Source organism: Pan troglodytes, chromosome 8, assembly GCF_028858775.2.
Source record: "Pan troglodytes isolate AG18354 chromosome 8, NHGRI_mPanTro3-v2.0_pri, whole genome shotgun sequence".
Lineage (NCBI taxonomy): Eukaryota > Metazoa > Chordata > Mammalia > Primates > Hominidae > Pan > Pan troglodytes.
In genome coordinates, this window is record NC_072406.2 from 113,109,666 (window position 1) to 113,131,846 (window position 22,181).

The 22,181-nt window shown below is 55.1% G+C and overlaps 1 protein-coding gene across 11 annotated transcripts in view; it reads right to left on the reverse strand.

Annotated features, from left to right (window-relative positions):
• PDZD7 (PDZ domain containing 7) overlaps positions 1-22,159 on the reverse strand; it is a 23,500-nt gene extending 1,341 nt beyond the window's left edge. The window contains exons 1-16 of one of the 11 annotated variants that reach the window (XM_016919141.4): positions 22,062-22,146; positions 20,983-21,373; positions 14,895-15,035; positions 14,403-14,577; positions 13,184-13,360; positions 12,773-12,920; positions 11,593-11,653; positions 9,814-10,209; positions 9,083-9,280; positions 7,376-7,426; positions 6,635-6,810; positions 3,167-3,258; positions 2,925-3,016; positions 2,690-2,761; positions 1,241-1,858; positions 229-329 (exon numbers count right to left, since the gene is read on the reverse strand). In XM_016919141.4, the coding sequence (XP_016774630.4) occupies positions 229-329; positions 1,241-1,858; positions 2,690-2,761; positions 2,925-3,016; positions 3,167-3,258; positions 6,635-6,810; positions 7,376-7,426; positions 9,083-9,280; positions 9,814-10,209; positions 11,593-11,653; positions 12,773-12,920; positions 13,184-13,360; positions 14,403-14,577; positions 14,895-15,035; positions 20,983-21,208 (2,724 nt within the window). In that variant the 5' untranslated portion in view covers positions 21,209-21,373; positions 22,062-22,146. Of the gene's footprint in view, positions 1-228; positions 330-1,240; positions 1,859-2,689; positions 2,762-2,924; positions 3,017-3,166; positions 3,259-6,634; positions 6,811-7,345; positions 7,427-7,733; positions 7,831-8,112; positions 8,782-9,082; positions 9,281-9,813; positions 10,210-11,592; positions 11,654-12,772; positions 12,921-13,183; positions 13,361-14,402; positions 14,578-14,894; positions 15,036-20,982; positions 21,374-22,061 lie in introns of those variants that run through there. The other 10 variants (XM_016919144.4, XR_010146679.1, XM_016919148.4 and 7 more) reach the window with 10 other exon arrangements.
• Positions 22,160-22,181: the final 22 nt, after the last annotated feature.

Consider the following 22,181-nt stretch of genomic DNA (forward strand, 5'->3'; position numbering starts at 1 on the left):
GGCACAGACAAGGGCTCTTTGTCCCTTGGGGCTCAGGCTCAGGCTAGCATGAGGGGACAGAGTTTTCCCTGGGCCTGCTCATCCTGCTCACCTGAACCCCCTCACCCCAAGCCTCCTCCCACAACCTGGGCTAAACATGTCTGGCTGGAAGCTGAGCATGGCCAGCCCCACCTCCTGCCTGGTTTCAGCTGTGCGCTGAGAGGGTGGGCCAGGGCATGCTTCACCCACCTGCAGGGCCCCACTGAGGAAAGCGGCCCCCCCAGGGAAGATCTTCTCTATCTTCACCATGGGCTGCACCTTGGACTCAATGCCCCCAGAAATGCTGATACCTAGTGACAGAAACACCGTGTGAGAGTGCAGCCGGACCCCAAAATGCAAGCTCCCTGGAGAAACCTAGAATCCCATCCCCAAATCCAAGGCCCCAACTTCTCCCACATCCCTACATTCTGTTACTACTCAAATCTCAACTCATTCCAAAATCCTCCAGATCCCAGCCCCTCAAATCTAGACCCCACCCAACTGCACCCCAATACCCCAAATTCCCTTTTATTTATTTATTTTTTGAGACAGAGTCTTTTTTTTTTTTTTTTTTTGAGACGGAGTTTCACCCTTGTTGCCCAGGCTGGAGTGCAATGGCACGATCTCGGCTCACCGCAACCTCCGCCTCCCGGGTTCAGCCGATTCTCCTGCCTCACCCTCCCTAGTAGCTGGGATTACAGGCATGTGCCAACATGTCAGGCTAATTCTGTATTTTTAGTAGAGACAGGGTTTCTCCATGTTGGTCAGGCTGGTCTTGAACTCCTGACCTCAGGTGATCCGCCCTCCTCGGCCTCCTGAAGTGCTGGGATTACAGGCGTGAGCCACCGCGCCCGGCCGAGACAGAGTCTTACTCTGTCACCCAGGCTGGAGTGCAGTGGCGCAACCTCAGTTGGGCTCACGGCAACCTCTGCCTCCTGGGTTCAAGTGATTCTCCTGCTCAGCTTTCTGAGTAGCTGGGATTACAGGCGCCCACCACCACACACGGCTAATTCTTTTGTATTTTTAGTGGAAACGGGGTTTCGCCATGTAGCCCAGGCTAGTCTTGACCTCCTGACCTCAAGTGATCCGCCTGCCTCAGCCTCCCAAAGTGCTGGGATTACAGGTGTGAGCCTCCGCGCCTGGCCCAATACTCCTCTAGATTCTTTCCCTAGGCCCAGGCTTCCTAGTGTCCCCTGCCGGGCCCAGTCCCACGTGAACTCACCTAAGGACTGCTTCATCTTGGACAGTGTCACTGTCTTCAGCTCGCCACTGGGGGTCTTCATGGCTGCCTCCTCGGCCGTCCCCTCAGTTTCATTCTCCGAGGGCCCTTGCTTGGACCCCACCTTGGCTGCCTCCCCATCCAGAGGTCGTGGCAGAGGGGGTCTGGCCTTCCGAGGCTTGTGGTAGCGCCCACTGGCCATGCTGGGGGCAGGGGTAGGCACCGGGGATGGGGAGCGTCTACCTGGAGACTTGCCTTGACCCAGGCGGCTGCGGCTGCGGCTGCGGCTGCGGCTACGGCTGCGGCTGCGGCTCTGAGCCCGGCCCCGGATCTGGCTCTGCGGAGGGTGCTCTCGGCTCAGGGGTTCTGTCAGCAGCCAGTTAGGCCTCAGGGGCCGGGGAGCCACGGGTGGTAGCTGGGGAGGGGGTGTGCAGGCAATTCGGAGGGGGGTGAAGGCATCTACTGGCACGTCTTGGAGAGGGGGGATCCCTTTATGGGGGTGGCGAGGGGCAGAGGCACTTGGAGAGACCTTGAGGGCCCCCAGCCGCTTCCTCAGCTCCCCATCATCTTCCTCCTCCGGGAAGCCGTTCACCGGCAGCAGGTAGAAGCCTCCGCGGCTGTCTGGGGAAGAGCGCCAAGGTCAGCTGCCCACTCCTCCCCTCCCAGCCTGGACCACCTCTCCAGGACCCAGGCCTTGCTTTGGTTTGTGTGGGGCCTGTGAGAGCCAGGCCCGAGTTTGTTCAGGCACCACTGCAGAGCGGCCCACCCACCCGGGAGGCAGACAAACATGTTCTATTAGAATCGCTTATTTATTTATTTATTTATTTGAGATGGAATCTCACTCTGTTGCCCAGGCGTGGTGGCGCGATTTTGGCTCACTGCAACCTCCACCTCCCAGGTTCAAGCGAGTCTCCTGCCTCAGCCTCCCGGAGTAGCTGGGATTACAGGCGTGCACCAACAAGCCCAGGTCATTTTTGTATTTTTAGTAGAGACGGGGTTTCGCCATGTTGGCCAGGTTGGTCTCTACTCCTGACCTCAAGCGATCCACCCGCCTCAGCCTCCCAAAGTGCTGGGATTACAGGCGTGAGCCACCGTGCCCGGCCTAGAATTGCATTTTAATGCTTCCTGCTGGAATCGTTACAGTTCTATTTTAATGTGTCTAAGAAAAAATACGACTAGCACACCAAACGTAATTTCTCAGAGGTTACTGCATAGAATGAGACTAGATTTTAAAAGTGAGTGGGTTTCAAACCAACTATTAAGTAATAGTACAGGTGGTGACCAGCAGATGTGATAAAATGGCTCTGGTGGACAAGAGCTTTCCTTCAGGGAACCACAATGTGCCTGGAAGCCACAACTGCCCCCAGTGGGGAAAGAAGTAGAAGGCCCATCCTCCTTTCCCTAATCTCCCCAGGGCTTTGCCCCTCCCTGGGCTCTGGGACTCTGACTGACCAGGCACGGGGGTGATAAGGTGACGCTTGGGTGGCGTGTCCTGCCGGGCTGGTCTCAAAGCAGGAGGCCGGACTGGTTGGAGAGATGAACAGGTCAGCGGAAAGGCACCCCGCCAGGCTCCGGGACGGAGGCAGCTCAAGGGGCTAGGCAATCTCTGCAGCCCTCTCCACCACGGGGTCCCATCCCCACCCCCAGCAGGGCTCAGGACCCAGAAGCCCCGCCCCCCACTGCTGACCTGCCCTGCTCTTGAGGGCCTCGAAAGCCTCCAGCTCCACAGGCATCACCATGCTGTCGAAGCGGCCCAGGTCTGTGGGGGCCACCACACTCCTGGGAGAGGGCGAGAGACAGCAGGGGTGGGAGGGGCAGGCAGGATTTCAGTTCCGGAGGTGCCAGGATGCCCTTCAGCCCTCGGGAGGTTGGAGGTGGTACCAGGGATCCCCTTCCTGCCCCCAAGCCCTCTCTGCAACCTCTTCCCACCTGATGTCCCGCAGCAGCAGCAGCTTCTCCGGCCTGTCGAGGATGGCCAACAGGGGCCTCACCAGGTCCTCTATGCCTCCCTCGTGCACATACTGCAGATAGAGGCAGCACAGGTCAGACAGCAGTGGGGACTTCCAGAGCTGAGTGAGGGGGACACCAAGGCATGCAGGTGTTTCTTCTACGCATGTAGGGACCTATCCAGCCCTGCATGCCTTGGGAAAGGTTCACTCCACCCCCAGCTGCCACAGGGTGGTCTGATCTTGGTGACGGGGTGGAAGCCTGCAGTAATAACAGACCTGCAATAAATGGCAACAGCATCGATAATAGCTTTGGGACAGACACTTTTCTAAGCCTTTTACATACCGTCTCTCAGCAACCACCCTGAGAAATGGCATTAATTATTCCCGTTTTACAGATGCGGAAACTGAGGCTCAGAGAGAAGGACTTCACTCAAAGCCACACAGATAAGGAAGTGTGAAGAGGGACTGGAACCCGGGAAGTCTAACTCTTGCCTGCTCTGGTGCCGGAAAAAGATGTGCAGGGAGTGAACTCTCCTCCCCACCCCCACATCCCAGGCAGAAGGAAGGAATTTGAGCCAAACTCTAGGCTGTGTGCCTGGCTGTCCCAGCATGTGTCTGCACACAGACCTACAAATTAGGCTTTGTTCGGGGCTAGAATAGGAGCCTTGGGGAAGGGCCTCTCCAATCAGTTCCCTTGGAGGGGGGCGGGGTGGAGCCCCTTCTGCCTGGCACTGCCCGGATGCCACCAGCCACACCCCACTGACTCTGAAGACCTGAACACTGGGAGCCATCCCATTTGGACAGCACACCGCCCCCTCGTGGCAAGAGGGAGACTGAGTCAGGGACACGCATGCATAGAACACTTTCTATGGGCACAGGCACAGAGACAGAGCATGCCCTGGTGGTCAGAGTGAGTCATTCATAAATATCTGGAAATAAATACAATACAAACGATGTGTGTGGCCCCAAACCACACACAGTTACAGCGACTCACACATACACATATCAATAATACATTCCCTTTTGTCTGGAGAGACACATGTGGTGCAGAACCAGCCTCATATATGCACACGCTTTAAGTCCATGGACTTGGATTCGGTACCTACTAAGTGCCAGGCCCTGTACTGGGCAGCAGGGGCACAATGATCCTGTCTCAGATCTTCAGGAACTGGGTCTAGTGGGAGCGAGGGGAAGATGAGTCACATACCCCGGTGAACTACAAACCATGGGCAATGGGGCACAGGGAGTCTCAGAGGAAGGTGGGAAGATCCCAGTGGGCTTCATGGAGGTGGTGGTATTTTGACTGACTCTTAGAAGATAGACATAGGGAACAGCACAAAAGTTGGGAAGAAAGTGTTGCAAAGGTGGTGTGGAAAAATGAGTAGTTTAAACGTGGCCATGGGGTCCATGAAGAGCCTCCCTGCAGGGCTGCTGCACAGGTTGTGACTATATGAGTAGCGTCTCTGAGGTTGTGCAGGTTGTAACCTGTATAAACCTATGCGGCGGCCGTGGGAAAGTGGAGGTTGGTGGGTTAGGGAGTTGAATCTGGGAGGACCTCGAATGTGAGAGCCAAAGACAATGGGTCACCTCTGCCAAAGACAATGGGTCACCAGGTGGCTTGGGGAGTGTACAGCGATCAGACAGGGGTTTCTTTTCTTTCTTTTTTTTTTTTTTGAGACGGATTTTCGCTCTTGTTCTCAGGTTGGAGTGCAATGGCATGATCTTGGCTCACTGCAACCTCCACCTCCAGGGTTCAAGCGATTCTCCTGCGTCAGCCTACCGAGTAGCTGGGATTACAGGTGCCCACCACCACGCCCAGCTATATATATATATTTTTTGTATTTTTAGTAGAGATGGGGTTTCACCATGTTGGACAGGCTGGTCTCGAACTCCTGACTACAGGTGATCCGCTCACCTCGGCCACCCAAACTGCTGGGATTACAGGCGTGAGCCACTGCGCCTGGCCAACCAGACAGGGGTTTCTGATTCCTGGTCTGGCAGCTGTAGAGAGATGGCTCACATGGGGAGAGAAGGGAAGCCTGGGGTTCAGGGCTACATGCCCCAGTCACTAGGAGAACTTTACTCATCACTCCAGCCAGGGCTCCATCGCAGAGGGTCTGATCTCTTGGTGTGGGGGGCTTGGGTCAGGTTTGGGTGGTGGTTGAGCTCGGCAGGTGGTATGGGGGCACAGTGGGAGGTTTGGGCAGAGGAGAAGGGAGGGATGAGGGAAAAGGAGCCTCCAAAGAGACAGACCCAGAGCCCCACCTCGTGGCCAAAGCCTGCATTGCCGGCCCACTGGAGGCTGGTACACGCTGCCCTACTTAGCGCTGGGAGCTGAGGGTGACACTTTCTGAGTTTAGCCCAAAGCCCCTTAGCTTCCCCCAGCACACACCCCCATCTGCAGCTCTGCTGCAAACTGGGCCTTGGTAACAGGATGCATAAATGACCATGTCTCAGTCTCCAGGTGACAATGCATGGACACACACACACACACACACACGCTAGCCAGACACGTGCTTGCTCACATGCACACACACACACAATCATGCAGTCATATCAGTACAAACCAGGTACCCCACAGACACGCCAGTGCACACACCACACAGACATACAACACAGCCCCACTTTGAGTAAGGGGAAGGGTGAGGGAATCCACAAACAATTTTTCAAGACCCCCCAGCTCGCCCTCACACACAGTGTGCAGACTCCTCACAAAGAGCCCAGTGTACACACACAGGCCTTCCTGAGACAGGGACAGGAGAGGACCTGCCAGTCCTGGAGTGAGTGAGCTGTGCCCCACAGCCTCCCCAACAGGTGGGCCCCAGAGACTCCTTCAAATCTGACTCTCTCTCCACCCTGGGGCGCTCTGGTTCTTTTTGAAGTGGAAGAGAACAGAGAACAACAGTTTAGGTGTTGGGGGAGGCAAAGGATTACTTACTTGGGCAACAGGGGAGAGGACCTGGCATGAAGCCAGGCTTACTGGCTGACCTAGGAGCAGAGGGTGGCATGCAGTGAAGGATGGAGGCTTGCAGAGGGCAGAGGCAGGTGACTGCAGGGACTCACTTTCCCCACTTGGCACCTGTCCGCTCCTTCTCTTCTCAGCTTAAATATCACCTCCTCTAGGAGGGCCTCCCAGCCCACACCATCTAATGTGTGTCTCCTGGGTTACCGTCTCATGTTCTTTTTCTTCACAGCTCTTCATGTGACTCATCACCATGGGCATTTAGGTTCTAGTGATTTTCTAGCTCTTCTTCCTGTGAGCTGGCAGGTGTGTGTGTGTGTGTGTGTATGTGTGTGTGTGTGTGTCAGGAGTAACTTCTGATTTTACTGACCACTAGCCTCCTGGCATCAAGCCCAGACACTGGTCAGTGGACAGTGGCCTGAATGAATGATGGGCTGGGTGACTGAAGGACCGTGTGCCAGGGCTGCGGATGGGATGAAGGCTTACCCGGGAGCAGTGGCGGGTGACAGCCAGCACCTCGTCATCAGTCAGCAGCCTCTGGGCCAGGTCCTGAATGAGGGGCCGCCGGCTCTCCCAGGCCTGAACCTGCTCATCCACATTAGGCAGCTGGCTGGAGGGACTCCCAGACCTGGCAGACAGCAGGGCCTGGCCCCTCTCCCGGTCTGCAGGGCAGGAACCATCAGGGGAGGGGAGAGGGGCTTCCCTCAGCAGGGCTGGGCCCCAGAACTGGCCAGCTGAGAGCCCAGGTACCTGGGGCAGAATCCTAGCCTAGCCTATATGCTCCCCACCATGGTAGCCCACAGCAACCTGCCCACCAATGCAGCAAAACCCCCAGCCCTCAGCCCCAACACGGACCCCTATACCAGTCTGTTTCTTAATGGGGTCTTAGCCCAGTGCCCCCAGGGCCCCCTGAACATGCACTGTCATAGTAGTCTGTTGCCCAGTGGAGGCCCAGCACAGGCTCCCTCATCACCCCCAAATATATCTTTGGGAGTCCCAACACAAGCTCCTAAAATGCATCCCAATATCTGTCTGCCACCCTATCTTTCCTAGTCAGCTTAGTCCAATTCTTTTAGCTGCCCCCAATACGTACCATTCTAGCTGCCTGATCCCCCATGCTTGACACTGACTGAGTTTAGTCCAGAGCCACTCAGCTGGCCCCCAGTATGCACCCTCATCTGCCGCTCTACTGTAAACTAGGCCTTGGTAAAGGGATGCATGAATTACCGCGTCTCAGTCTCCAGGTGACAAACTTCAGCACCGGGCCCACGCCCCCTGCTATGAAGAAGAAAGAGGCTCAGCTGCAGGCCTTGGCCCCCAGTCTGAAAATGGGGTTCAGGAGGGCTCAGGACAAGCTGGAATGGAGAATTCAGACTGGAAGTAGGTGGGATAGGGAGGCAAGAGGCCTGGCCCTGAGGGGCTTGAAGGCAATGCTCAGGCTATGGACTTCCTTCATAGGCAATGGGGAGTCAGGACGGTTTTGGATCAAAAGAGGGTGCAGTCTGAGCACTGCTTATGCAAATTCACTTGGAAGCAAATGTATGGAGGGAAGAACCTCAGGGACAGAGCTTGGAGAAGTACCTACCTTCAGGGGACAGAGGGAAAAAGAGGAGCCTTGGAAGGAGATAGAGAAGTGGCCAGAGAGGTGGGAGGAGAACCAGCAGAGGGCAGGGCCTTGGGAACTGTGGGAAGAGAGATGCACTGATGGAGAGGGGCCAGGCAGCCGTAATTGGAAGGGATTGTCTCTCCCATGGTACAATCACCTTGAGACCCCAGAACATCCCACCCCAGGGCAAAGCAGGGTCCAGCTCCTCATCCTCTGGTTGTTTTGTTGATCCGACATCCACCCCCCTCTTCTGAAAACAGCACTCTGATTTTCCCCTGGGGACCCACCCCACTCTGTTCTTAGCCCGTGTACTCCAGGGTGGGTACATGACCCAGGCTGGCCAACAAAAGCACTTTCTCTCCCACATCACAGCGATTTATTCTGCATGGCACAGGATCTCAGCTGGGCCAGGGAGAGCCTACCCTGGGACTTCAGCTGGAACTATTTAAGGAGAAGCACTTTCCCCTGGGGTTGCTATGCAATAGAGGTCATCTTACCCCCAGGTGGGCAAAGCCCCACAATAGCGAAGTCAACTCATGGGAGAGATGGAGGGGGACAGATGTCTGATGATGTTGCTCAGATGTTTAGACCCAGCTTAAATCAGCAGCTGAGCCAAGACGTGCTTTATTTTTCTTTTACTTTTTTTTTTCTTTAGAGACAGGGTCTTGCTATGTTGCCCAGGCTGGTCTTAAACTCCTGGGCTCAAGTGATCTTGCTGCTTCAGCTTCCAGAGTAGTTGGGATTGGCCAGGTGTGGTAGATCACGCTGTAATCCTAGCACTTTGGGAGACTAAGGCGGGTAGATAGCTTCAGTCCAGGAATTTGAGACTAGCCTGGGCAACAGGGTGAAACCCCCACCTCTACAAAAAGATGCAAAAAAATTAGCTGAGCATGGTGATGCACACGTGTCATGCCAGCACTTTGGGAGGCTGAGGTGGAAGGATCGCTTGAGCGCGGGAGGCGGAGGTCGCAGTGAGCTGAGATGGTGCCATTACACTCTAGCCTGGGCAACAAGAGCAAAACTCCATCTCAAAAAAAAAAAAGAAAGAAAGAAAAAGAAAGAAAGGAAAGGAAGGAAGGAAAGAAAGAAAGAAAGAAAGAAAGAAAGAAAGAAAGAAAGAAAAAGAAAGAAAGAAAAGAAAGAAAAGAAAGAAAGAAAAAGAAATAGGTATTATTACCCCCATTTTACTCATGAGGAAACTGAGGCTCTCAGGGGTTGAGTAGGGACTCAGCTTGTAAGAGGCGGTGTGGGATCTCAACTCAGAACTGCTGAATGCCGAAGCTAGTGGACTTCACCTTGCCTTCCTGTTTGATCAGCCCACTACTTACCTTTCTCTATGTCCAGGCGAGGGTAAGTTTTGGCCAGGCTCCCGCTGTCCAGTGTCCAGGCCTCTCTGCGCCCGTCTCGCGCTAGCCTCCCCTGCCGCCCTCCCTTGAAGAAGAGGTTCATCAGCGTCTTGGAGCGCTGCAGGGCACCCTTCTCCCCAGGGGACCCCGACTTCTCCTTCTTCCGCTGCTGCTTCTCCTCTGCAGACACGAGGGAGCAACGGGGGAGCTGGAGGGGTGGGCAGAAGGGAAGGACGAGGGGCAGAGGGGCAGGGGTGTGGGGAGGGACAGAGAGAAGGGAGAGGAGAGGGCAGACAGGATCTGCAGCTACGCCGGGGTGAGAGTGCGGTTCCTCTTCCGACTTTCTGACCCTTTTCCCCACCGCACAGCTGTGGCTATGTAAGGAATCTCCCTTGAGGCCCAGTTAGAGAAGGGCACACATGCGTGCGTGTGTTTGAGCAACTGTGTGTGTAAATAGGCCTGGGAACTCCAGGATCCAGGGGCTGGGGTTAGGGCTGGTTCGGGGAAGGGGGGCTGAGACTAAGGGTGAATGTGGGGTCCAGGACTAATTTAAAGTGGAGCCCACAGCAGGGTCTGAGCAGCCTGGAGCTTGGGTTGGGCAAGGGCTGCGTCAAGGCCTGGGGCAAAGGGAGGTTTGAGCCCGGGACAGGATGTGAGACAGGTTTTGGACCAGAGGCTGTGGAGGGAGCAGCCGCCACCCATCCCCCACGTACCCCACAAGGTCAGATAGCTCTGGGAGCGCGTGATGGGGGGCCGGGGTCGGCTGAGGGCCAGCAGCAAAGCCGTCTTGGGAGACTCAGAGAGCGCAGAGTCAAGGCGGCGGCCGGGATGGGGGCCGTCCGAGCGGATGGCGGTGTCCCTGAGGATGACTGTGGGCCGCACGCTGCACCAGGTCTCCACCCGGCCTCCCGCATCGGGCTCCGTCTGCATGGCTGTGTCCGCCCGCCCCCAGCCTGGGCCGCGGCTGCCGGGCTCCTCCTGCCCGAGGCAGATGTCCATGCGGTCCGACGGCAGGGAGCCCGAGCTATAGGGGGCGCTGGAGGCGCACGAAGAGACGCTGGAGCTGCTCTCAGAGGCCGGGGACAGCTGCTGCAGCACCCCGTTGCTCACTGCAGGGAGTAGAGAAGCCAGGGATCAGCGGGCTTGCTTCAGAGCCCTGCCCGGCTTGCAGACCACCCTTGGGCTTAGGGGTGGAGGAGGCAAGGTCAGGCAGCAGCCAGGGTTAGAACCGCAGTGGTGAGGAACCCGCTGCTCCGAAATGCTGCCACTGACCTAAGGCATGTCACTTCTCAAATCACCCACTGGGACTCCAGACCCTAGGAGAGTCTGCATTTTATCCGCAGATTCTCAGAGGGGAGCCCAGAAATAGCTCTGGACTGTGTGAAGGGTCTTGGTTCCTGTGCTTTTCTGCTTCCCCTTCTGCTTCTGCTTCTGCCTCCTCCTCCTCCTCCTCCTCCTCTTCTTCTTCTTCTTCCTCCTCTTCTTCTTTCTTCTTCTTCTTTTTTTTTCTTTGAGACAGTCTCATTCTATGGCCCTGACTGGAGTGCAGTGATGTGATCTCGGTTCACTGCAACCTCTACTTCCTGAGTTCAAGCGATTCTTGTGCCTCAGCTTCCCAAGTAGCTGGTATTACAGGTGCCCACCACCACACCCAGCTAATTTTTGTATTTTTAGTAGAGACGGGGTTTCATCATGTTGGCCAGGCTGGTCTCGAGCACCTGACCTCAGGTGATCCACCCACCTCAGACTCCCAAAGTTTTGGGATTATAGGCATAAGCCACCGCGCCAGGCTTTTTTTTTTTTTTTTTTTTTTTGAGACAGGCTCTCACTGTGTCACCCAGGCTGGAGTGCAGTGGCACAATCACAGCTCCACAGCTCACCACAGCCTCAAACTCCTGGGCTCAGGCAATCTTCCCACCTCAGCCTCCCAAGTAGCACAGACCACAGGCCCTCACCACCACTCCAGTTAATTTTTAAATTATTATTATTATTATTATTTTGAGATGGAGTTTCACTCTTATTGCCCAGGCTGGAGTGCAATGGCATGATCTCTGCTCACTGCAACTTCTGCCTCCTGGGTTCAAGCAATTCTCCTGCCTCAGGCTCCCGAGTAGCTGGGATTACAGGCATGGGCCACCATGCCCGGCTACTTTGTATTTTTAGTAAAGACTGGGTTTCTCCATGTTGGTCAGGCTGGTCTCGAACTCCCAACCTCAGGTGATCCGCCCACCTCAGCCTCCCAAAGTGCTGGGATTATAGGCGTGAGCCATCGCGGCCGGCTTAAATTATTATTTGTAGAGACGAGGTCTACCTATATGGCCAAGACTGGTCTTGAACTCCTGTACTCAAGCGATCTTCCCACCTCAGCCTCCCAAAATGCTGGGATTACAGGTGTAAGCCACCAAGCCTGGCCCTTTTCTTCTTCAGAGATCCGGGCCCCACCCTAAGGCCTCAGCCCTTTCCCTCCAACCTTGGAGATCTGAGCCACTTACGTCGGTCCAGCCAGCAGTACTCAGAAACCATCTCCTTGTAGGCAGGATACCGGCCGGTCTCCTGGGGAGGGGATGGTGGGCATAGGAGGGAAGGGGGAGCAGTGAGGAGGGAGAGTGAGAATGGGGTGGGGGTGACAGGATGGGAGTAAACTTTCAACTTCATTTCTGTCCTCCAAATTCATCATGCTCTGGCCGCACAGGCCACTTTCTTTCTGAACGTGCCAAGTTCCTTTTTGCACCTGCTGTTCACTCTGCCTGGAGGCCGCCCTGACCCCGAGATACAGGGGCCTTCCTGAATTACTCCATTCCATCTCTCTGTTAATTTCCTTAGAGCATTTGTCACTATCTGCAAGCATCTAGTTTATTGGTCTGTCTCCCTCCAGTAGCAGAGAACTTATCTGTCCTGTTCACTGTTGCAGCCCCAGTACCTGGCACAGTGGCCGGCACATAGTGGGTGCTCAAAAATATTGTTGAATGAATGAGGGGCAGAGTGGGAGTGAGGAAAGATGTTTGGGATAATCTGAGAGGAAGGAAAAGGAAAAATGGGATGGGGGAGAGGTAGAAATTGGCGGGGGAAGGCGGCAGAGGAGGCACCCAGTGAAGCCTTCACCCCAAGTGAAGGCTTAGGGAAGCAGAAGGGTAGAGCAGGGGCCAGGGCTGGGCACCAGGGGAGAGTGAGGTGGCATCCTCCAGGAGCCGGAATGAGAAGACCTGATCCTCAGACAAGTGTGAGACCCACATGAATAATGAATCCAGCCACCTCCCGTGAAATCCAACCTCTGGCCCCAGCCCAGCCCTCCTAGCTGTATGCCCTGGGGATGCCCATCACCCAGGTCCTGTCCAAACCACAGCCACCACCCCTCCCTTCTGGGCAAGACATTTGTTCCTTTCAACCCTAGGCCTCCACCCTTCATAAGAAGGGGGCATCACTCTAGTACTGTGGGGAGCAGGACTGGAACCAAGCCCAGCCACTGACCAGCTGAGTAAGTGACCTGTTCGTGAGTTGCTGTGCCTCTCTAAACCTGTTTCTTCTTCTTCAAAACAGGGATGAGAACAATGCCTGTCTACCTTCTAGTGGCTGTGGGAACATCATAAATTGCAGAGCATTATTAAGAACTAGGGTGGTCTGGGAAGCCCCTACTCTAGCCTCACCTCTCCCTACCCCCACTGTTCTGCCCACCTTGATGGTCAGCATGATGTGCGTTTGGCCCTTCAGCACCTCCACGGCCTGGCTGTGGCTGATGTCGTCAAACCTGACACCGTTGGCTGCCAGGACCTGGTCCCCCACCTTGATGCCATTCTCCTCAGCCAGCCCACCATGGTCCACTCTGAGGCCAGACAGGCATCAGTCTGATAGGCCCCTGGCCTGCCCTCCGTCACCCCACTCCAGACCCCCTTCTCTTGGACACAAGACTGCACCAGTCAAGGTCCTTGACCCTCCTACTGGGGCCTCCTGCCCCCTCCCAGGCCCTCACTGAGACAGGTGGTTGGCCAGGCCTCACTTGCTGACCATCCCCACATCCCAGCCTAGGCCCCACTCCAGACCCCATTCTCAGTTCTACCCAAAGACACTTCCTGCCTCAGCCCTCACTTGGACACATAGATGCCCAGGCCAAACTCCTTGCCCCCACGGATGTTGAAGCCCAGGCAGAAGTCGTCGGAGGTTGTGTATAGGTGGACGATGCGCCGGACACCATCTTCTGAGCTGGTGTCGGAGGGTGTTGAACCACACTTCTCCACTACCAGGCGCCGATTCACCACATCCACCCTGGACAACAGCAGGGGGCCCTCAGGTGGGGTCCTCCATCCACTGCCACCCACCACCCTCCCAGCAGTTCTGACAACTGCAGGGAGAGTGGGGGTTGCCTTTGGGGGCTCCCCAGGCCTGAGACCTGCAGTGGGGCATAGGTTCATTAGCTGGGAAACCAGCCTAATTGCCTCTTTTTATTGAGCAGCTGCAATGTGCCAGGACCATTCCTTTTTTTTTTTTTTTTTGTGACAGGGTCTTGCTCTGTCCACCCACGCTGGAGTGCAGTGGTGTGATCATGGCTCACTGCAGCCTCAACCTCCTGGGCTCAAGCAGTCCTTCCACCTCAGCCTCTTGAATGGCTGGGACTACAGGTACATGCCCACCATGCCCAGTTTTTTTGTTTTTGTTTTGTTTTGTTTTTTGAGATGGAGTTTCACTCCTGCTGCCCAGGCTAGAGTGCAATGGTATGATCTCGGCTCACTGCAACTTCCGCCTCCCAGGTTCAAGTGATTCTCCTGCCTCAGCCTCTCGAGTAGCTGGGATTACAGGCATGCTCCACCACGCTCGGTTAATTTTTTATTTTTAGTAGAGACGGGGTTTCTCCATGTTGGTCAGGCTGGTCTTGAACTCCCAACCTCAGGTGATCCACCTGCCTCAGCCTCCCAAAGTGCTGGGATTACAGACTTGAGCCACCGTGCCCGGCTTTTTTTTTTTTTTTTTTTTGAGAAGGGGTCTCGCTATGTTGCCCAGGCTAGGCCCCATTTCTAATCCTTACAGCACCCCTGTAGAGAGGTGGTGTTTTGCCTCTGGGTTTCACAGCAGGAGCAGCGGCAATGTGGCAGCAGAACCACTGGGATCTGGGAGAGCAGAGCTATTGGAGGAGGGCAGGGGAAAGATGCAGCCTCTCCTTATTTTGAGGTCAGGCCTTTGGATCCCCTGCGTTTCCTGAGCCAGCGAGCAGGAGGAGCAGAAGCCTCTCCTGCCAGTGGGTTTTGGGTGTTGGTAGGGTTGGGGTGGGCTGGGGCAAGGCCAGGGCTAGGATGAGGGAGTTGCTGCTCACCACGTGGTCTTCTCCTTGGAGAACTTGATGCCCGGCACACGGCCCATGCGCCGAACCATCATGTGCAGGCGGCTGCTGCTGGTCAGCACCTTTACGGCGCTACCCATGGTGGTGCTTTCCAGGCTCAGCCCATTCACCTCCGTGATCTTGTCCCCCACGCACAGGCCAGCCCGCTCTGCACCACAGGATGGGAGTGGCTGGCATGGGTCCCCAGGGTGGGGCTGAGCCTTCCCCATCAGATGGAGCTCCCTGGGGTCAAACTGAGCTTCTCAATCAGAGTGAGGATTGTCAGAGCAGGGGCTGAGTGTTCCCAGTGCCTAGGGATCTGTGCCTTAAACCATTCTGACTTGAGGGTTGGCCCCGTCTCCCCATCAATCAGGCCCTCCAGAGCTGGGGACTCTTCCGTCTGTCCCTGACAGCAGCATCCCCTGCCATTCACTGAGATTGGAGTCACATCCTAAACGTGGACTTCAGCCTGGGGGTTCCGCTTACCTGCACTGCTGCCTTCCTCCACTTTGCTGACGAAGATGCCCAGGCCATGCTCTGAGCCCCCGCGCACGCTGAAGCCCAGCCTCCCTGCTGGACTCTTCTCCACCCGGACTGAATGGATGATGTCACTTTCATCACTGTTGGCTGTGAGGACAGGGATTTAGGGATGCCCCCATGTTCATTGTGGGCACAGAGGGCCCCTGGGTTCCCCAACTTGGGGCCTGCAAAGGCTAGGTTGCTGGGCACAGTCACACAGGCACGTAGGGGCCTAAATGCAGTGGGGCAGGTCAGCCCATTTCTAAGGCCCCTCTGGGTGATTTTTATGTTATTTTTTAAAGAAACAGGGTCTTGCTCTGTCATCCAGGCTGGAGTGCAGTGGTATGATCATGGCTCACTGCAGCCACAAACTCCTGGGCTCAAGTAACCCTCCTGCCTCAGCCTTCCAAGTAGCTAGGACTACAGGCACACACCACTGTGCCTGGATTAATTTTAAATTTTTTGTAGAGGCAGGGTCTCACTTTGTTGCCCAGACTGGCCTCAAATCCCTGGCCTCAAGCAATTCTCCCACCTTGGCCTTCCAAAGTGTTGGGGTTACAGGTATGAGCCACATATCCTGCCCGCTCTGAGTGATTTTGAGACCATGGGCCAGGAAGGTGTGAAAGAAGGTGAGATCAGCGGGACAGGACTCTATGCTAAAGACACCATTCTCTAGCCAGGTGTAGTGGTGTATGCCTGTGCTCCCAGCTACACGGAAGGCTGAGGCAGGAGCCCAGGAGGTCGAGGCTGCAGTGACCTGTGTTCACACCACTGCACTCCAGCCTGGGTGACAGAGTGAGACCCCTGTCTCAAAAAAAAAAAAAAAAAAAAAGAAAGAAAGAAAGAAAAAGAAAAAAAAAGATACTGTTCTCCTTCCTTCCTAATATGTGCGCGCGTGTGTGTGTGTGTATCAGTGCTTTCTGAGCTTCACATGCCCATGGGCCTGGGGTAAGCCAAATTAATAAACAATTCTGATACTCCCAGGGTCAGATGGACAGACAAGAAGGTTCAGGATTCTGTTCTATGGGGGATGGTTGAGGGTGTCTGGCTTCATCAGCTTGCAGCATAAATTAGTATATTAGCTCTATCTTCAAATGCTTGTAGAGCTACCCTGTGGAAGGCATTAGATGTTTTCATCTGTGTAAACAGAACCTGCCTGCAGTACTCTTGCTCACACAATGGAATTAGACAGAGGCAGATTTTGTAAGGAAAAACTTTCTAAAACATTCAGCTGTTGGAAATAGAATGGGTTTTCTTTCTTTTTTTTTTCCCCGAGACAAAGTCTTGCTCTGTCGCCAAGGCTAGAGTGCAGTGATGCAATCTCGGTTCACTGCAACCTCGGCCTCCCAGGTTTAAGTGATTCTCCTGCCTCAGCTTCCCAAGTAGCTGGGATTACAGGCGTGTGCCACCACACCCGGCTAATTTTTGTATTTTTAGTAGAGATGGGGTTTCACCATATTGGCCAGGCTGGTCTTGAACTCCTGACCTCGTGATCCACCTGCCTTGGCCTCCCAAAGCATTGGGATTACAGGAGTGAGCCACCACCCCAGCCTTGAAATGGAAGGGATTTTATTTATTTATTTATTTATTTATTTATTTATTTATTTATTTATTTATCTGAGACAGAGTCTCGCTCTGTCGCCCAGGCTGGACTGCAGTGGTGCGATCTCCGCTCACTGCAAGCTCCACCTCCCAGGTTCACGCCATTCTCCTGCCTCAGCCTCCCGAGTAGCTGGGACTACAGGCGCCCACCACCACGCCCGGCTAATTTTTTGTATTTTTAGTAGAGACGGGGTTTCACTGTGTTGGCCAGGATTGTTTTGATCTCCTGACCTCGTGATCCGCCCGCCTCGGCCTCCTAAAGTGCTGGGATTACAGGCGTGAGCCACCACACCCGGCCAATGGGAGAGATTTTCTAAGACAGATAGTAAGCTTCCCATCTTCGGAGGCATGCAAGCTGGGACCCAGCAAATCTCTGTCTGGGATGTTATGGAATCCCTGAGGGTCCTCCCATCTGTTAGACTCTGTGATTCTGGAAGTCAGAGTTCTAGGAACTACCTGGCTACACAGGGAAAGAAACCCCAGACCACACCACACTGCAATATGTCTGTGCCCAAGGCGGCCCTCTCCATCACGCTGGGGAAAGTAGGCGGGGAAGAGGGTTCCTAAAGGTTGAACCTGTCGGGGAAGAATTTTTTTTTTTTTGAGACGGAATCTCACTTCTTCTCCCAGGCTGGAGTGCAATGGCTCAATCTTGGCTCACTGCAACCTCCACCTCCTGGGTTCAAGCGATTCTCCTGCCTCAGCCTCCCTAGTAGCTGGGATTACTGGCATGTGCCACCATACCGGGCAAATTTTTGTACTTTTAGTAGAGACAGGGTTTCACCATGTTGGCCAGGCTGGTCTCGAACTCCTAAACTCAAGTGATCCACCTGCCTCGGCCTCCCAAAATGCTGGGATTACAGGCGTGAGCCACCTTGCCCAGGCCAGGTAAGGTTTCTGTAAGGACTCTGATGGGTGGGATTTTGATGGGTCGGGGGTAAGGGGGGGCACTGATGAGGGGGAAAGAGCCAGGGAGGCTCAGCTGTGGGCCCTTGAGGAGGCCTTCCAGTTACAGAAAAGCAAGAAGGCTGGAGGGATAAGTTGGGTCCCAGGTGAGAAGCTGAGATTTCTTCATAGGTAAGGGTTACTCTAGAGGTGTTTGACAGGGAGAAATCACACACACACACACACACACACACACACACACACACACACACACTTCAATTTGATCTAAGAGAAGTCAGGTTACAGGGCATGGCCAGGGCAGCTCAGAAAGAAATCCCCGAGGGCAGCCTGGGGGGAGGGGTGGTGCAGGACAGATGTGGGGGGCCAGGGCTTTCCCAGCTGATTAGATTACACAGATCTCAGGACACTTTCAGCCTTAGCCAAGGAGCCTTTTACTCCCTTGCTACCAACCCTCTCTCCTCAGGGCCTCACTGGGGCCTCCCTAGGGCCCTAGGTCAGGGAATGTGAAATCTGAGGTTTTCCAGGAGCCTGAGCCCTGTAAGGATGGAATCTTCTCTACCTCCACTGCCCCAGCCTCTCCCCCAGGTGCTCCACTGCAGCCCCGGCACTATCCTTGCTTCCACTCTTGCCCCCTTTAGCTATTCTCTATACAGTACCCAGAGTCAGCTTTTACATTAGCTCATGTCTTTTCCCTGATTAAAAACTTCAACACCTGTTCCTGCTTCTAGAACTCCAGTCTCCTCACCATGCCCTATAAGGCCCTGCCTGGGCTTTCCTCTGCCCACCCCTCCGCCCTCCCCTCCACCCTCCCCTCCCTCACTGAGCTCTGGCCACACTGATCTTCCTGTTCCTCGTGGAGGCCAAGCCCTTCCAGTGTTCCCTCTGCCTGCAGTGCTCCTGCCCAGGCCTTTAGAAGGTCAGCTCCTCTTCCTCATTCCCCTCCTGGCTCAGACACCACTTTCTTGGAGAAGGCTTCCTGGAGTGTCCTCCCTTCCTCCCAGTGAGTACCTCTTGTAGGGCTTCTCAAAGCGTAATCCTGGATCAGCAGCGTCAGTGTCATCTGAGAACTTGCTAAAAACGGGAATTCCTTCGCTTTACCACAGACCCACTGGACCAGAAGCTCTGGGACTGAGCCCTGCAATCTATTCCTGAATGAGCCTTCCCGGCAATTCTGAGGCATCTGAGGTTTGAGAAGCACCATTCTATCATATCATCAGATGATCACCTTCTGACTCTTCCCATCCTTTGTTGTCGTTCGCTTATTTGTGATTTATCTGTCTCTTTTCACTAGACCATAAGTTCAATCATGGTAGGGACTTCGTAATACTCTTCTAGTATATCTCCAATATGTTGGACAGTGCTTGGTATTTGATAAGTATTTTTTTTGAATAAGTAAAAGAATAAATGGATGGATGGATGGTCAAACTAGGAGAGTGAGGAGAAATGCATTAAGGGTAATGCTTTCCTGGATTAAAGGTAATGCATTTTCTCTGGGACCAGTTGAATTTAAGGAGCTGGTGGGATCTCATGGGGCTGATGTAGGTGGCAATGTCACCGTTTATTCCTTATCAGTTACTTTACTCCCCGGGAGTGATCTAAATAATAACATGGGGCAGGGTTCCAGGCTGCGGTGACTTGGGAGATACCTGTTCTCAGGCAGAGGGGAGAATTCTGAGCTCAGAGGGTCCCAGCCCAGTCAGAGGAGAAGCCAAGTGGTCAGAGCAACTCCTCAGTCCCTCACTGCTAGGAGATGCTGCTTCCTTGGCTGCACAGTGGGAGCCAAGGATGAGGCAGAGGGAGAAAGCAATCATGAAACCCCTGGAAGAGGATCTTTAGAGGGACGGTATAGGCCAGGCATGGTGGCTCATGCCTATAATCCCAGCACTTTGGGAGGCTGAGGCCGGAAGATCACTTGAGCCTAGGAGTTCAAGACCAGCCTGGGCAACATGGTGAAACTCTGTCTCTACAAAAAATAAAATAAAATAAAATTAGCCGGGCTTGGTGTTGCATGCCTATAGTTCTGGCTACTCAGGAGGCTGAGGCTGGAGGATCACTTGAGCCCAGAAGTTTGAGGCTGCAGTGAGCTATGATCACACCACTGCACTTCAGCTTGGGTGAGCGACAGAGCAAGACCCTTTCCCTCTTAAAAAAAAAAAAAAAGACGTTATAAACAGCGCTTGCATCATACATGGGCAAAGGGAAGGGGAGAGAGAGAGAAAGAGAGAGAAACAGAAAGAGTGTATCAGAGGGAGTATAGCATAGTTCTTTTAATAGAATGGGACTAATACAGACAGTTATGCGGTGCCTGCTTCCCTTTTCCCCAATGTCTCCTAACTCCTCTGGGGACTTCTGCTCCCTCACCAGAATGACCGTGGTGACCCTCAGCAGTGCCCTGTGCTCACCAGAGGGTGAAGCATAGACTGGTGTATGACAGGGGTGAGCGTGCCAGGGCACTGGTGGAGGAAAGCCTGCTCCCTGAGCAACATGCCCCCCCCTGCTCCAGTGGCCTAGGGAGGGGAAGAGAGATGCCCTGCTGGGTCAGAGGGGGAGGAGCAGGGCCTGAACAGTCCAGTCTGGGATCCAGCCAGGGGAGCTCTGCTGGCTAAGAATGAGGAGAGGAGCTGGAGATATTTATCTGGTCCTGCTCACAGAAAGCTCAGACTCAGGGGGCCTGGCTCCGCACCTGGCATTCTAGGTCCTGTCTTGCTCATCAGCTGTTAGTCACCTCACATCTGTCACTACAGCCAGGCTGGCTCCTAAGTGCCCACCTACCATGCTCCATGCTTTTCACTTCCAGCCTTTGTTGGTGACAGCTCACCCCTGCCACCAGCTGTTCTTATTGCTCTGTCCTGCTACACTGTAGATTTCTGGAAGGTGAAGAGGGAGCCTGATTTCTCTCTAGGTCCCTTGTAACACCTCCCCAGGGCTGGTATAGAATTGATGCTCCATGAAGCGGCATTAAGCAACTACATAAGCTTAGGTCTCCCCTTCCCTGATGGAGCTCCCTCTCCACCCTCAACCCTCCTCTTCTGAACATTTGCTGTGCTGCCTTCATTCCCCTCCTTCAGCACGGAAGCCCTGAATTCTGTCTACCCGCTTGGGCACTGACTCCTCGCAGCCCAGCACAGAGCTTGTCACACAATGGACTGGTTGATGGAGGATGTCCTTCTTTATCCTGCCCCATCCCCCAGAAGTACACACAATGGATCTGGAGAAGGGCAGAGCCCATGGGAGAGAGGCCAGTTCAATCCCCTGCCTTGTCCACCAGGGGCTAGCATACCACACGCATGCCTGTCCCTGCTGCCATGGCCTTCTCTCCCTCCTCTGACCCTTCTACGACCCTGGACCCCTGCAGGATTGGCCTGGAGGAGAGGCCAAGGGCAGGTGAGGAAGAGTGTATGGGTTCCCAGGCGGCCTGCCACCTCCCTGTGACTCCCATCTCTTGAATTCCCCCAATCATACTGGCTCTGCCTCCTCCTGCTGAGTTCCCACTGTCCCCTACCGCCACCCTCCCCAACCCAGGCCAGTGGCTGGGTCCCACCCCTACCTTCGATGGGGGAGTTGATGAGGATGACGCGTCCCATGGGCGATGAGGCTCGGATTCCGCGGGGGGGCCCGTTCAGCAGCCGTTGCTGCTTCCTTAGCAGGTATCGCGTTGCGGTGGAGCCTGAGTCGCTGCCTAGGTGGCCTCGGGAGGAGAGGGAGCTCAGAGAGCCGGAGCTCAGGTCTCCTAGGCCCAGTGGGTCGAAGCCCACTGCGAAACCCTGCGCCATGGCGGCTGGGCTAGGGCGGCACCCTACAGGTCCAGAAGGAATCTGCTAGCTCTGGAGAGGCCAGCCCTGCGTACTTCGAGTTCCATGAGCCTCTGTGCGGGGCTGGGGTCTCAGTAACGTGAAGGCCCTCGCTTGCGATGCCTCTCAGAAGTGTGAGCTCCAGGCCTGGGCAAGGAGAGCAGGGATGAGGGAGGGGTGTAAATGTTTCCCCTGCTGCCCCCTAAAACTTCCACCCCTCCCCCTGGTTTAAGCATCCTGCCCTCCCATGCCTTAGGCCCCCCTCCTGTCTCACCCTAGGCCAGAGAACTGCCCCGTCCAGGCACCATCTTGGACTCTCGCTGACTTTCTACAAGGCAGGTGGGAACCTTTCACCCCTCATTCCTGCTCGGGGCTGAGTCATCTACTCCCGTCCCCAGTCCTCAGTAGAGGTTGAGAGTGGAGTTGGGATTACTGCGGGCCCTGGGGCTTAGAGAGGTGTGAGACAAAAGAGAAGTCAGGACAGCTCATGGCATCACCTCTCTCATGCATATGCGGGCATGGAGGTGGCCCGGGGTAGGGAGGGGGCTGCGTGGGGCGGGCTGGGCCTCGAGGATAGGGCTTCAGGACCTTAGACAGCTGAGGCCCAGGAAGACCCCCAGACACCCGCGGGCTCCAGGCTGCGGCTCCGGGTCTAAAGAGGCTGCATGAACCTCTCCCAAGCTTTGGGGAGGATCTGCCGGAGAGGGGTCCCACGACATCCCGCGCAAAACCCAGGGCCAGTTCCCTCAGAGAAGCTCTGGGACCTAGAATGAAGCACCCCAACATCAACTCGGCCCTCCAGGCCCCCCACCCCTTTGTGCCTGGGCCGCCTCACCTGGTCGCTGGTGTGGCGCCGCCAGCCTCGTCAAACCACCCGCAGGCGAGAGCTACTGCTGCAGCCGGCAAACCCCACCCACGCTGCGCGGAGGCTGCGGGAATTGGGCTGGCCTGCACC